The 13,553-nt window shown below is 40.9% G+C and overlaps 1 protein-coding gene across 4 annotated transcripts in view; it reads right to left on the reverse strand.

Annotated features, from left to right (window-relative positions):
* Nucleotides 1–652: 652 nt before the first annotated feature.
* The window catches only part of rock2a (rho-associated, coiled-coil containing protein kinase 2a), an 82,960-nt gene continuing 70,059 nt past the window's right edge, over nt 653–13,553 (reverse strand). The window contains exons 27-32 of one of the 4 annotated variants that reach the window (XM_060925184.1): nt 12,845–12,915; nt 12,660–12,748; nt 9,481–9,559; nt 9,059–9,320; nt 6,625–6,838; nt 653–2,385 (exon numbers count right to left, since the gene is read on the reverse strand). In XM_060925184.1, the coding sequence (XP_060781167.1) occupies nt 2,343–2,385; nt 6,625–6,838; nt 9,059–9,320; nt 9,481–9,559; nt 12,660–12,748; nt 12,845–12,915 (758 nt within the window). In that variant the 3' untranslated portion in view covers nt 653–2,342. Of the gene's footprint in view, nt 3,810–4,391; nt 6,329–6,624; nt 6,839–9,058; nt 9,321–9,480; nt 9,560–12,659; nt 12,749–12,844; nt 12,916–13,553 lie in introns of those variants that run through there. The other 3 variants (XM_060925185.1, XM_060925183.1, XM_060925182.1) reach the window with 3 other exon arrangements.

The raw sequence follows: 13,553 nt of genomic DNA on the forward strand, positions 1-13,553 counted from the left end.
TGGAGAAATAATTTGGAAAAAAAAAAAAAGACACGAGGGTTTTTTTTTTTTTAATATTAAAACTTTACTTCCATAACTACATTCACAGCTGCTATATAGATGACTTTTTATTGTTTACAAAAATAAGCAAATGTTATACAGGTTCTTCAAACCACAGAGGCTACATACAGGTTCCGTTCTATTGTCAAACGATACAGCGTTTAGAAAACATGCAGACCTGGACGCAGCGCTTTAACATGGAAAAGTGCTCAGGCCAGTATAAATAAAGCACAGGACTCGAGGATGGCGTGTCCGAGAGAGAGAGAGAGACGGTGAGGGTTCATAGATAATCGTGCCTTATCGTTTGGAGCTCTGTAAAAAGTACAGTATGAGTAACACATTCACGGCACTCACAGCTTCTCTCTCTCTCTCTCTCTCACACACACACACACACACACACACACACACACACACACAGCTGAACTCGATAGAAAAATACTCAGATCACTTCCAACCACAAAACAGTCAGAGGTGAACATACGATGTGGATGTGCGATAGATTTCAGATCTGGTATGAAATTATGGGTTCAATTCTAATCCCAGATAAACTAAGCACACTTTAAGAATAAAAATAAATTTTCCTCCCAGGATAAAAATAACAGGACTCCCCCCCCCCCCCCCCCCCCCTTTTCACACAGGCTTTACATTCACAGGTGTGTGTGTGTTCAGGTGTGTGTTCAGGTGTCAAGTGCTCGTAGGAGTTTCACTCACCCAAACCTCCTCTCAGGGCAGAAACGACTCGGCTGGTTAAACATCACCACCACGGACAGGAGGCGGAGTTTGACGTCCTCAGGAACGTGACCCATTTCTAGCGATAACAGGAACTCTCGTTCTTTGCACATCGATTACTGAATTCCGATTTGTCGAATTAACATAATTCTGGATTTCTCCGTTCTTTGAAGCTGCTGTCGGAAAATGAACCTGCGAACAGGTTCAGAGCGTAATTACGAATATTCTATATCCACATTCACGCGCTCTGATTGGCTACTCTCTACTAGGATATCAGCTCGTATACTGTGAGTAGAGAAAAACAAAATGGCGGCGCGTGTTACTGAACCGAGGACGAAATAAAAACTACCCGAAAACAAAACCACAAAAAAGCGCAACAAAATATGGAAAAAAGATTTTTCAAGAATTATTATTATTATCGCATTTTTCACAAATTGCTCCTGTCACTTCGCCGGTTTCTTTACATCCTAAGCAGAAATTATTTCGTCGGACGTTTTGTGTAAAGTTTTTATTTATCAAATTTGCAAAAAATAAAAATGCTCAATTTCGCAAAATCCAGTGAACGTGGATAGAATAAAACCGTTATTCCACTCACTCAATCTCGTCATACACGGCTTATAGACAACTCGGTGCTACGCGCCTCGCCGGCTATCAGCTCATGTACGACTCGATTTCGTGGAATAACTTAAATATTAAATGCCTCATGTGCTCGCAATGGTCACATCGTTATTGCGATTACCAATAACTGAATTAATTTAATTTGTGACGCGACTTTGACATCTCGTCTCCACGATTAACTTGTACCTCCAGATCGACATTTTTAACTAAAGTGTTCACATGGGAATGTGTTATATTTTATACATATTTTAAACTGATATTAATCAATCAGTCAATTCAAATTGAGCTCCGCCTACTTAAAATAAATAAAATGTGGCCAGAAACGTATTAAACTACAAACTTGAAATGGCACAAAATAGTCAATTTAGGTCACTTTAAATGATCACGGTTAACGAGAAATCAAAACGAGTCAACAAAACGACAAAATCATCCGTTTGTTATTATAACATCGCTAGCTATTATATAGCTACTATTGTAGTTAGTTATAATTCTCTCACAATCGAGGCAGTTTTCTGACTCGTTATAATAAATTCTCATAAACTGTTTAAAGGTTACGTTTGAAACAAATCAAAATCATCTGGGATTTGGGAATTTTTTTTCCCCCCACGCTTTGAATAAACTGTCGCTGGAGCTGTCGAGTTTTCTTTTCGGATGCTTTTGAGGAGATATTGTGGCTCGTTGTCAGACTCATGCTGAAATTAACCGATCAGAACGTTCCGCCCTCAGAACAGGTTTAGATACTGAACCCTCCGTTAAGAATGGGTGTGGTTTACACTGAAATGTGTGTGCGCGCGCGTGCGTGTGTGTGTGTGTGTGTGTGTGTGTGGTGGTTCTGATAATGTAGTGTTAAAGTACCAAATACTACAGTCCTGGAGACAGTTATGGAGACCATGAAGCACAGACTGGACCAGTCCATCTTGGAATCCGATGTCCGAAGTTTGTCAATCGATGTGCATTCAGTTCCATGGTGGATGAAATGAGGCGTGTGCCCAACTGGTTCTACGATACATCATGATATTGATCAATACTGTTACCCTGGATGCTTCACAATATGGCATTCCATTGAAGAGAATTTGGACAGGATTTGCACGTTCTCAAGACACGGACTTTGAAAGGACTTTGGCCAATTTATTTTCGAGCTGCATGGCAGGTGTCCTTGGTCTTGGCGTCGTTATCTCAATTCTACTCACAAAGACAGAAGTTCTGGATTCATGTTCAGACAAGCTGATGAACTTTTTTTTTTTTCTCTGAGGGAAAAAAGGGTGCTTCAAAAAGATTCTTCAGAAGGTTCTTTGGATAATTAAAGTTTCTTAGCTTGTGGGAAAACGTCCTCTCTGGGGCCATTTCTGATACAGAAATATATTCTGTTGAAAGCTTCTACACAACCTATAAGTGCTCTTCCTGAGGAACAAACTAAAAACCCTGAACGGTTCTGCATTTTCTCAGTGGAGCCACGAGTCTGCCAGGGTTCCTTACCTGTTGCCCCATTAGATGGTTACCATTGAAAGTCTCCAAAAACACCTTATTTTGTGTAATTAAGGATTCTAGGTTCTACTTGGAACACCTTCTAATCGTAAAATACAAGTTTTACCAAAGGGACAAACAAACAAAGAACCTGGAAGAGTTCTACGTTTTTAAGAGTGTATCTCTGAGGTTTCTTGTCTGTCAAAATACTGTCCCCAATAGACAGGTATGTAGGAAAGTCTTCTAAAGATCCCTATTTTTAGATAATTATTGTGTCCTAGTTTGCCAAAAAGGTTCTACTTGAAACCCAGTTTCAGAAGGACAACCAAATAACCCTTCAGAGTCCGACATTTTTCTCAAGGCCCATCAAGGTTCCTTTTTGAGATGGAACACCTGAACAAATCTTACAAGGTTCTTGGTTTGCACACAACACACGGATCCTATCCATCAGAATTCAGAGAAAAGGTTAAAAAGCTACCAGACTCAATACTTCGCTGATGTATTGTGATGATATCGTAAAACCGTGACACAAGTTTGGGCACACACCTATCTCCAGGACAGGATGGCGAGTCCCCCCACCCCCTCACTCACCCCACCCCACCCCACCCCACCCAAGAACAACAACTCACAGATTCCTCCACAGTCTTGTAGTGTGTCCCTTTGGTGCTTCATTCCATCTGAGTGCTTTGCATTCTGGTTTTGTGAAGAAAAAAAAAAAAGTTCTGGAGCTGAAGATCCAAGATTTGGATAGACTCATCTTCTCACGGTTCTCTGTGGATTTTTTTAAGGTCCTGGGAAACCTCTGAGACATCCCTACACGGCAACGCTCAAAACCGGTAACGTAACGTTTTCTCGCTAGTTTGGATCGATGAAAACATAAAAACGTTAAGTTCTTGGTGTGAAAGCAGGAGAGCCCAACCTCAGCATGAAGTTACACCACATTCCCAAAGTGAGGTTAGCTAAAGAGAGGAAGGGGAGGAAAGAAAGAGAGGGAGAGAGAAAGAACGAGTTAGTCTCACCACATTTTTCATTTTATCCCATAACATCCAACAAATAATACACACTCAGGCATGTGCCAATATTCGTAATATTTCATGAAGTCCAGGAAAATAAATATATGTGGAATGTAAACGTTTCACACAAATCAGCTGTACAGACAGGAAACTGGTTCCGAATTTAAGAAATACATCAAACTCAACAGGAACGCCAACAGCTTGTGACTTAACGTTAGCTTAGCATCCCACCAGACATCGGGTCCAAAGCTACTTTGCTAATTCGTTGTGTTTCTGTAGCAAACAAAGTAAAACACTGTTTTTCTGTTTGCATTTTCATAACAAAATTTAGCGAAGACGTGTTGCAAGTTTCAAACGGAAATCTCACAGTTCTTTCAAACTCACACCTGAGTGAGTAATAATTTAGCATAAAATTTTCACAAATAGCCAAAAAAAACCCCAAAACTTCCATATCGGCACATGCCTGCAGACGACGACACGACAAACACACCACGCCGTGCATGCACTCATCACGCAAACGCAAAACACTCCATTTCGCTAACTTTTATTGCATAACAGAACTACTGAAATGAATCAGGATACTGCTTCAGTACAACACTTTTTTTTTTTTTTTAAACACAATATCGTGAATGATATTTAGCTAGCCTGACACATGGGTTTGTCATGTGATAAATAAAAAGTTTGGCAAAAAAAATTCAAGTAAAACAGAAAAACAAAAACAAGCAAGTCATTTGTTCAGATGGCTCTTGGAGTCCTCTCTTCTCCTGGTTGGGGATCCCGACCTGGGCGGGCTGGGGTGAAAAGGTTAGAAGGTCAAAAAAGCAGGTGGAGAGAAAGACAAGCCAAACACCCAATGGTAAACAAACATTCTCTCTTTCGTTGGGACTGAAACTGGAAATGGAGCGCGCAGTGAACGTGTGAAGGAAGCGCATTTCGTCTCATTTAGCCTGAAAGTGAAAGAGAGGATGTTTGGACCGGATCGGGTTCTCCGTCTCCTAACACCCACTTCAAAGCCACACTCGCAATCATCCACTCAGGAGTTACCATGATTCGAACCCTGCATGCTCCTTTACACATTAAATTCATTCTCATTCTCATCATCATCATCATGGACCTCATCCAAAGCCCAATGCCAGTCCTCAAGACCCACATCCAGAAGCCTGAAAGGGAGGAAGAGTGTTGAGTACACAGAGAGGCATCACCAACCAACCCTCCACCCCCACCCCGCCCCTCTCGACAGAATCTCTGATGGTTCAGTCCAAGCGTTTCTTCAATGTAACCAACCATCACCTGGCAGATATGTACAGCTAAACAACATGAATCTGAAGACCCTAAAGAAAGCTAACTTCCTTTAAAATTTCTCATGAGACAGGCGACACAACATTGAGATAACAACGGAGAACGTTCAGTTTCCTCAGTCTGGGAAACGTCCTGACAGTCGATGCCGAGAACCTTTAAAGACAGACAGAGAGTATTGAGTGTCAACTTTCAGAGGGTTTTCAGCTGGAACACTGGGATACACAGGAATAAACCATTTCCAAATACTGGTGGCATGAAAGTGAACAATATCCATAATAACACTCTCTGAATTCAGATTCACGTCATATAATATAATAACAGTTGTCCCATTGGCTTAAACTAGAACCATCAAAGGGAGCAGCAGCACTGAGTTTAAGTTCTCTGCCAACTTGCAGCCAAGAACCTATCGCTAAAATGCCAAACCCAGCAACGCTACCAGTCTGATTGCTCAATAAACGTCATTTGAAGGCTGTACAGGAACATCAAAATCAAATCTAGGAAGACTGATCAAAAATATTAGACTTGACTAACAGTAATCGCTTCCTTTACTCCAATTTGTGTGACGCAGCCTTCAAATCAGGTTCTAGCGAGCAACTCGGCTTTAGCCCCAAGCATGGAGGAGGTTTCATTGCGGATGCTGGATTGAACAGAAAGGTTTGTTAGTGGCAAAAGGCATGCCATGGATGACGAGTTCTTCTTTAAGAAACTGTGAAAGTCAGAAAAAAATGAACTGGAGCCAAAACAAGACACGGTTTTGAATCTCAGCCTTAACTTCATGCATTTTTTTTTTTTTTTAAAGAAAACTGCAAAACCGAGACCACTTGAGCTCCAGGTCATTTCCGATTGTTAGCGCTCGCTATAAAGAATCAAAAACACCCCGCCCAGTTAATTGTCACCCGGCGGCGAACTGGGGGTTGAATCTGGCAGGGTTACACGGCGTAAGAACCTCCTCTTTCTTGTCCATGTGGTCTTTGTGGCACTTGATCTGGCACCGTTGGCACTCCAGCGCCAAGGGAGGCTTGATCATGTTCCACAGGGGCTTAGCGCAGGCTTCACACGTGGTAGGGAAGTGGTAGAGAATGGGCAAAAACTCATGACCCTTGTGGTGGATGAATTTCTCCCTGCCTGGAGGGGGCGCTGTGGGCTCCATGCAGTTTTGCACAGTCCTGTGTGTATCATACAGAGTTGCACTACATAACCAACAACTGGAACATCCATTTCGAGTCACATTTATCAGGGTTTATACCTTTACATTTGTAAAGAAATGGTCATAAATAGATTCAAAGAAAAAAAGTCTGAATTCGGACTGGTGTCAGGAGGCTCATGAGTGGACGTGAGTAAGAACGTGGTTTACGTGGCTGCGACTTTTCGTCACTGAACTGAGGTTAGGAGAAATGTTACACATGATCCAGGTCAATGAGATGCAACACTGGACAGCGCAGATTCGGGTGCGTTTGCTCACCTGGGTTTCCCGGCCTGTAGCTGGCGGCTGGTTCTCCTCATCGACTGGCTGGCCTGGACTTTAGTGGGGGCGCGAGGGGACGAGCGATGGCTCCATTCAGGGCCTGGAGGCTTTTTCGGGATCTTCTTAACGAGCCTGCTGACCCATTTCTGCTGCTCCTCCTGAGACGACGCCAATAGCAGGAGGTTCTTCGCCGTGGACACGTCGTAGTTCACTGGAGAGACAAAAAAAAAAAACCATCAGCATAAAACTGCGAGGGCTGAGGAAATGTAGAAATCCAGTTTGTATCTTTGACATGTTTGAGAAATTAAATCGGATCATCAGTGTTTTTTTTTTAAATATTAGTATCACTGGTCCTCAAATAAACATCAGCCGAAAGAAGACTGAGACCAGTCCTTTAACTGAAGTAAAATGTGGAGGAAACACGTTGAGTAGCCAAGACTCACTGGGACCGGGAGATCCATTTAACAATTATTCCACGAAATCAAGTCGTACATGAGCTGATAGCCGACGAGGCGCGTAGCACCGAGTGTACGACCAGACTGAGTGGAATAACAGTTTTATTCTATCCACATCAGGGATGAGAATGGGACATTTATAAAAAAAAAAAAAAAAAAACTCTGAAATGTCTGCCAACTTTCCCACATATACACACACACACATTATTTATATATGAGAATGTTTTCAAATTCAGTGATGGTTTAAAACGTTTATAAACTTACTTTTATAACATTTAATAATCCCTAGTACTTATTAATCACTAATTCATAAGTAGTAATGATTAATAATCAATAATAATTACTATTACTACTAATTATTATTAGTGGTTGCTAACATTATCCTTATTATTATATTAACAACACTGTTGTAGACGATAAGTAATAAAACTAAAAAACTTTTTGTACAAATTATTTATATTGTACTTTATTTAGAATTATTGTATTTTCTGGAGTTCTTTTTAATTGAGTTTTGAAATAAAGGTTGTTTATATATTTATATTAAACTTGGTACAATAAACAAATGTTAATTATGTAAAAAAATGATGCTAATCATTATTATTATTTCCTGTAAGCCCCATTTTCCACCTGACTCTTGTGCGCATGCGCGAACCCCCCTGTGTTTCACTCCGGAGCGCTTGACCTCTAACACACATGCGCGCGCGCCTCGTGTCCGTGAAAAGCCAGTTTCCCAGTCCGCCATGTCCCCAGCGCTGCGGTACCGGCTTTAAACACATCTGTGCAATCCAGCGCTTTTTATCGCAAACGATTCTCCTCCTTATTTTGGGGGTATTTGTCATCCCCCAACCACTTGTCGTTAAACAGACATCTTCCTATAATTATCAACGCTTTCTAGCGCCCGCGTAAGCTACCTGCGCATCTTTCACTCTTCACAACCACCACACCACAACCACCACACCACACCACACCACGCTGCCTCCAGTAGCCTCCTAACGTTAGTTCTTGATCTACGGAACACACAGAAGATGAACAGAACCAATGCTGCCCCCAAAAGGTGCGCGGGTCACTTTTAAAATTACAGTTAAAAAAAATACCCCAAACTGGATGGAGACATTTCACTCGTTCGGTCCAATATTAAATTTAATCCCTCCCTTTCGAAAATTCCAGTCATTCCAAACAATTTAAGACGTTTTTAGGCCTTGAAAACCGAAAGTTGAATTTAAGACTTTTTAAGGACCCGCGGGAACCCTGGCCTCGCCTTGCGCCGACCCCTACCCCCCCCCCCCGAAATTCTCTCAACGGATTTACACGTTTCACAAAAATGACATTTTCAGCGGGAAAAACTCGGAATTCCGCGGATCCGCGGAAAATTCTCATCCCTGCCACATTCACTGGATTGAGAAACAGAGCATTTTTATTTTTTGCAAATTCTAGAAATAAAAACTTTATAAAAAATGTCAGACAAAATAATTTCCGCTTAGAATGTAAACAAACCGGTGAAATGACAGTCGTAATTTGTGAAAAATGCGATAACTTCTGGGGGGGGGGGAGACGTTCTGACAGTCAAATACTTTTATTCCGTATTTTGTTGCCATTTTTAAAATAATTTTTCAGGGTTTTGTTTTCAAGTAGTTTTTATTTCATCCTCGGTTGGTTCAGCAACACACTCCGACATTTTGTTTTTCTCTACTCACGGTATATGAGCTGATATCCTAGTAGTAGAGTCGCCAATCAGAGCGCGCGATTGCTCATATCCAGTGAATGTGGACAGAATATAATCAGACAGTGATGGAATCTCCATATCATGATAAACGTCTCAGAAAAGGGTCATCACTGGTATGACTGTACCTTCTGAAAACATTTCATTTCGAGGATGTAGAGGACGGTCAATATGAGCATTGCTGCGAGAATTTAAAGATCATCAACTCATGTTTGGTGTATAAACGGCGCAGAAGCCCTGGCCTCATGGTTCCCACCTCGACACGGTGCGATCACCTCCTCCTTCTTATCCATGTGGTCTTTGTGGCACTTGATGTGGCAGCGGCGGCACTCGAGGGCAGGAGGCGGCTTGAACATGTTCCACAGCGGTTTGGTGCAGGCCTCGCAGTTCGTCGGGAAGTGGTAGAGCGTCGGGATGAACTCGTGCCCTTTGTGGCAGATGTAGCTGGATTTCTCTCCGATGGGCAGCGGCTCCACTTCCTGCTCCTTCTTGCTCTCGCCCTCGTTTGCGTACAGGATCTGCGAAGAGGATAAGCTTCAGGAAATGACGCAGGACCCCGACAGCACTAAAAATCTCGCAGTAACCTTTTCTGATGTTAATTCATGAAGAGCACATAAAGAAAGGACAAAGAAAGCTAATCAGGAGCGTTCAGGTCGTAAACAGGAACTGTTATCACACCTGGAATATTCGAGGAATTTCTTTTGCGTCTGCACGGTACACATCTGTCTGGGTGACTGAACGAACATGGAAGAGTTTACTGAAGAAACAGAGAGAGAAGAAGAAAAAAAAAAAAGTGTGAGAATGCACACGCCCAGATAAAACCTCAATTAGTGCTAATTAACTGAAAGTGGTACAGAGATCACAACTATTAATAAATACTGAATATCTGTACAAGCTCTATAGTAGTTTTTTTTTTTTAAATCATGAACTGCATTAAAGGAGAACTCAAGCCATTTTTAAACTTGCTTTATTTCTTAATTAACGTGTTATTTAATTACGTTTTCGGTTTTAGTAACCTTATATCGTGACTCGTATTGGCAATTAAATATTATACTTATCGTTCTATTCGGTTTTTAGCCGTGTTGAATTTAGTTCGTTTGGTCCACGGCAGGCGTCGCTTATCCGCGCGATCTTCACGAGACTTGTGCGAGACTTCGAAACGTGAAGCGTCAGCCAGGTGTCAGTGCCGCCATTTTGAAAACTGTTTTCCAAACAAAATATTGCACAAAAATGAGTTTAAATGATGATTATTGCCTACTTTTTTCAAACTTTCCTGATTGCTATCAAAACAAATAAAACTTCCAGCCTGATTACATCAGCATTCGAAAGAGGGCGCGCGCGTCTTTTGACAACCCGTGTCCGAAATCGCTCCCTACTCACTATATAGGGCACTATATAGTGAGGACGCCATTTTGTAGTGCTGTCCGAAACCTTAGTGAGGATTATTTACACCCTGTATAGTGCACTCAAAGTATCCCACAATGCATCATGAAAAGTAGTGTACAACGATGGTCACTGACCAAAGCAATATATCCCATCATGCATTGCGGTCGCGCTGAAAGAAATCAAATTAAAAGTCTGAAATGTGATTTAATAAAAGGCAGCGGCGAAGAAGAAAGTATTCAGCCTTGATTTAAAAGAACTGAAAGCTGCAGGTACTGTGTATTGATTAATGTGGGAAATGCACTCAGTATAATATGGATTTATCACAAAAACACTGTACATGCATGTATTTATTATTTTGAAACCCACCAGCCTACTGATCTGGCACGTTTTAATTGTGTGACAGTAATGACGTAAATACCAGCGCGACGGACTAGTGTCCGAAAGCGTTTTTACATTTTACCAATGTGCTCACTGTACGCTGCGTTCCAAATTATTATGCAAATGACATTTTTCACTGGTTTTCCTAAATAAATAACTAAATGACAAGTCATCATAATTTTCAAGTCATCAACCGTTAGAGTACAAAGCAAATATTTTTGAACGAACCTTCCAATGATAACGGTATTTTTTAAAAAATTGAAAAACTGAAAAAATTGAAAATGCACTGTTCCAAATTATTATGCAAAGCAGAGTTTTAAAAGATTTTGTTCTTGTAAAGAACTAAAAATGGCCATTTGTGAAATTGGAAGCATCAAAAACATCTTACAGTTCTAGTTCCATTACTGGATTTGTAGCTGATTCACAGCACACGCATAATTGTGCAGGTTAAGGCGCATTAAGAAAGGTTTCTGTCCGATAAATACATTCGATTAAGAGAATATATGCTAAAATATATTACAAAGCAGGAAAAAGGTGAAACAGTTCAAATTTGAAGCTGCTGGTAGCTCTGGAGTCCCACAAACACCAAGATGTTGTTATGAAGAAACCTTCTATTTGGCCCACCTTAACTAATGCTCACAAGCAGAAACAACCTAGAAATACAAGAAAACCACATGCATGAGTGCATAGGTATTCTTAACAGCATGAGATGGTGCACTGCCATGCCCATACATGAAGACGATATAAAGTGGTCAGTAGTCAGTCTTAAACTCAACATACTTCCCAAACATCATTTTCACACATTTGGGTACCCTAAAGGAGGCATCCAGGTGTCTCCCCATGATTCCAGCCCAAATCATGACTCTGTCTCCTCTTTGCTGATGTAGTAGCCTTATTAGGACATGGTGGTCATTCACCAACCATCCACCTGGAGCATCCAGGGCACTCAACAGTGAACAAGACTGTTTGAAAAGTAGTCTTTATGTATTTCTAGGCCTACTGGAGTCGTTTCTGCTTGTGAGCATTGGTTAAGGATGACCAAATACAAGGTTTATACATAACTGCATATCTACACCTTGGTGTTTCTTAGACTCCAGAGCTACCAGCAGCTTCAAAAGTGACTTGTTTGTTGCTTTGTAATAGTATTTTATCATTTACTCTCTTGTTCTGATGTATTTATCTGGAAGAACCTTTCTTAATGTGCCTTTATCTGCACAAACCTGTGTGTGCTCTGAATCAGCTACACATCCGGCAATGCAACTTGAACTGTAAGATTTTTTGATTGAATTAGGTTTTGATTCCAGTAATTATCACCTGCTAATGCTTCAAATTTCATAAATGGCCACTTTCAGTTCTTTACAAGAACAACATCTTTTGAAACTCTGCTTTGCATAATAATTTGGAACAGTGCATTTTCAGTTTTTCAGTTTTTAAAAAAATACCGTTATCATTGGAAGGTTCATTCAAAAATATTTGCTTTGTACTCTAACGGTTGATGACTTGAAAATTATGATGACTCGTCATTTAGTTATTTATTTAGGAAAACCAGTGAAAAATGTCATTTGCATAATAATTTGGAATGCAGTGTATAGTCCTCTATATCGTAATTCCCTATATAGGGAGTAGGGAGTAGTGAACGAGTGAACGATTTCGGACACGGAACGTTGGCAGATGTTGGTCACTTTGATTTCCGCTGTACGTTTTACTTCCGTCCTACGATGTCTCGCACAGGTCTCAACGAATCTCGTTTATGCCCATTGCTTTGACATATGGACTGATATATTACAGAGCATATTTCAAACACTCATAACTTGCTATAGCAGCAACAAAATAGCTATAAAAAATGCATTCCTATATTTAATAAAATGAGATAAATAGAATTTTGACAAAAAAAAAATTGCCTTCAGTTCTCCTTTATCAGTAAGAGTATTAGTACAGTATTAACACTTTTACGAAGCAACAGTGTGATCTATATTTGTCTCGTTCTTCTTCATGCTGTCAGGACTAAAGGACTGGACTTGTGCAGTGAATATAATCCAGCGTGAACTCCGTGGGTTTGTCTGAGGTGTAGTGACGGAGGAGACGAGCCTCACTCGATATCCAGCACCATGTAGGGATTGGAGAGCTCTTTGTCCTGCTCGCTGTTGTAGAAGAGGATCTTCTTGCTGCTCACCACAACATACTGCAGCAAACACAAACACACACAGCAGCGTCGGTTCAAGCTGAACAACGGTTCGTACAGAGCATAACGGTAGCGCGTGACTGTAACGCGGCTCACTTTTCTCTCCCAGCCGAAGCGCTTGGTGTTGTTCCTCACAGGGAGAGACAGCCAGCCCTCCAACCTGGTCTCTGTGCACATGGAGGACAATGTGCACATGATCACGCCAGCATCACATAGCGGTGAAGATAAATCAGAAAGGAGTTACAAGGTCAAAGAGTAGACGTCATGTTTATGATTTGCTCTTGGTATTAATGCTACGATTACTAAAGAACTGAACGCTGGATACTTACAGCAGATACAGGATTTATAATAAACTGCATTAGTGTTAATAATAAGGCAAAGAATCACACGAGCGATTAGTTGTCTGGGGAAAAAACACCAGATACCAAACTCCGAAGAAAGTCAATTATGAAACTTACAGTAAAATAAATAAACACGCAGCGTTTTAGCTCTTTTGTACACCGCTTCATTTTTTAGCTTAATTAATTACAAGTTGCATGTAACATATGCCATCATATTATTATGTGTAATTATCTTGATCTCATGTAGCATTATTACACTTTGTACTATTTTATTCTGTCCACATTCACTGGATATGAGCAATCGCGCACTCTGATTGGCTACTCTAATACTCGCATATCAGCTCATATACCATGACTAGAGAGAAACAAAAATGGCGGCGCGTGATGCTGAACCAACCGAGAACGAAATAAAAACTCTACTCGAAAACAAAACCCCCAAAAAATACACACAAAAAAGCAACAAA

The sequence above is a fragment of the Neoarius graeffei genome, chromosome 7 (assembly GCF_027579695.1).
Source record: "Neoarius graeffei isolate fNeoGra1 chromosome 7, fNeoGra1.pri, whole genome shotgun sequence".
Lineage (NCBI taxonomy): Eukaryota > Metazoa > Chordata > Actinopteri > Siluriformes > Ariidae > Neoarius > Neoarius graeffei.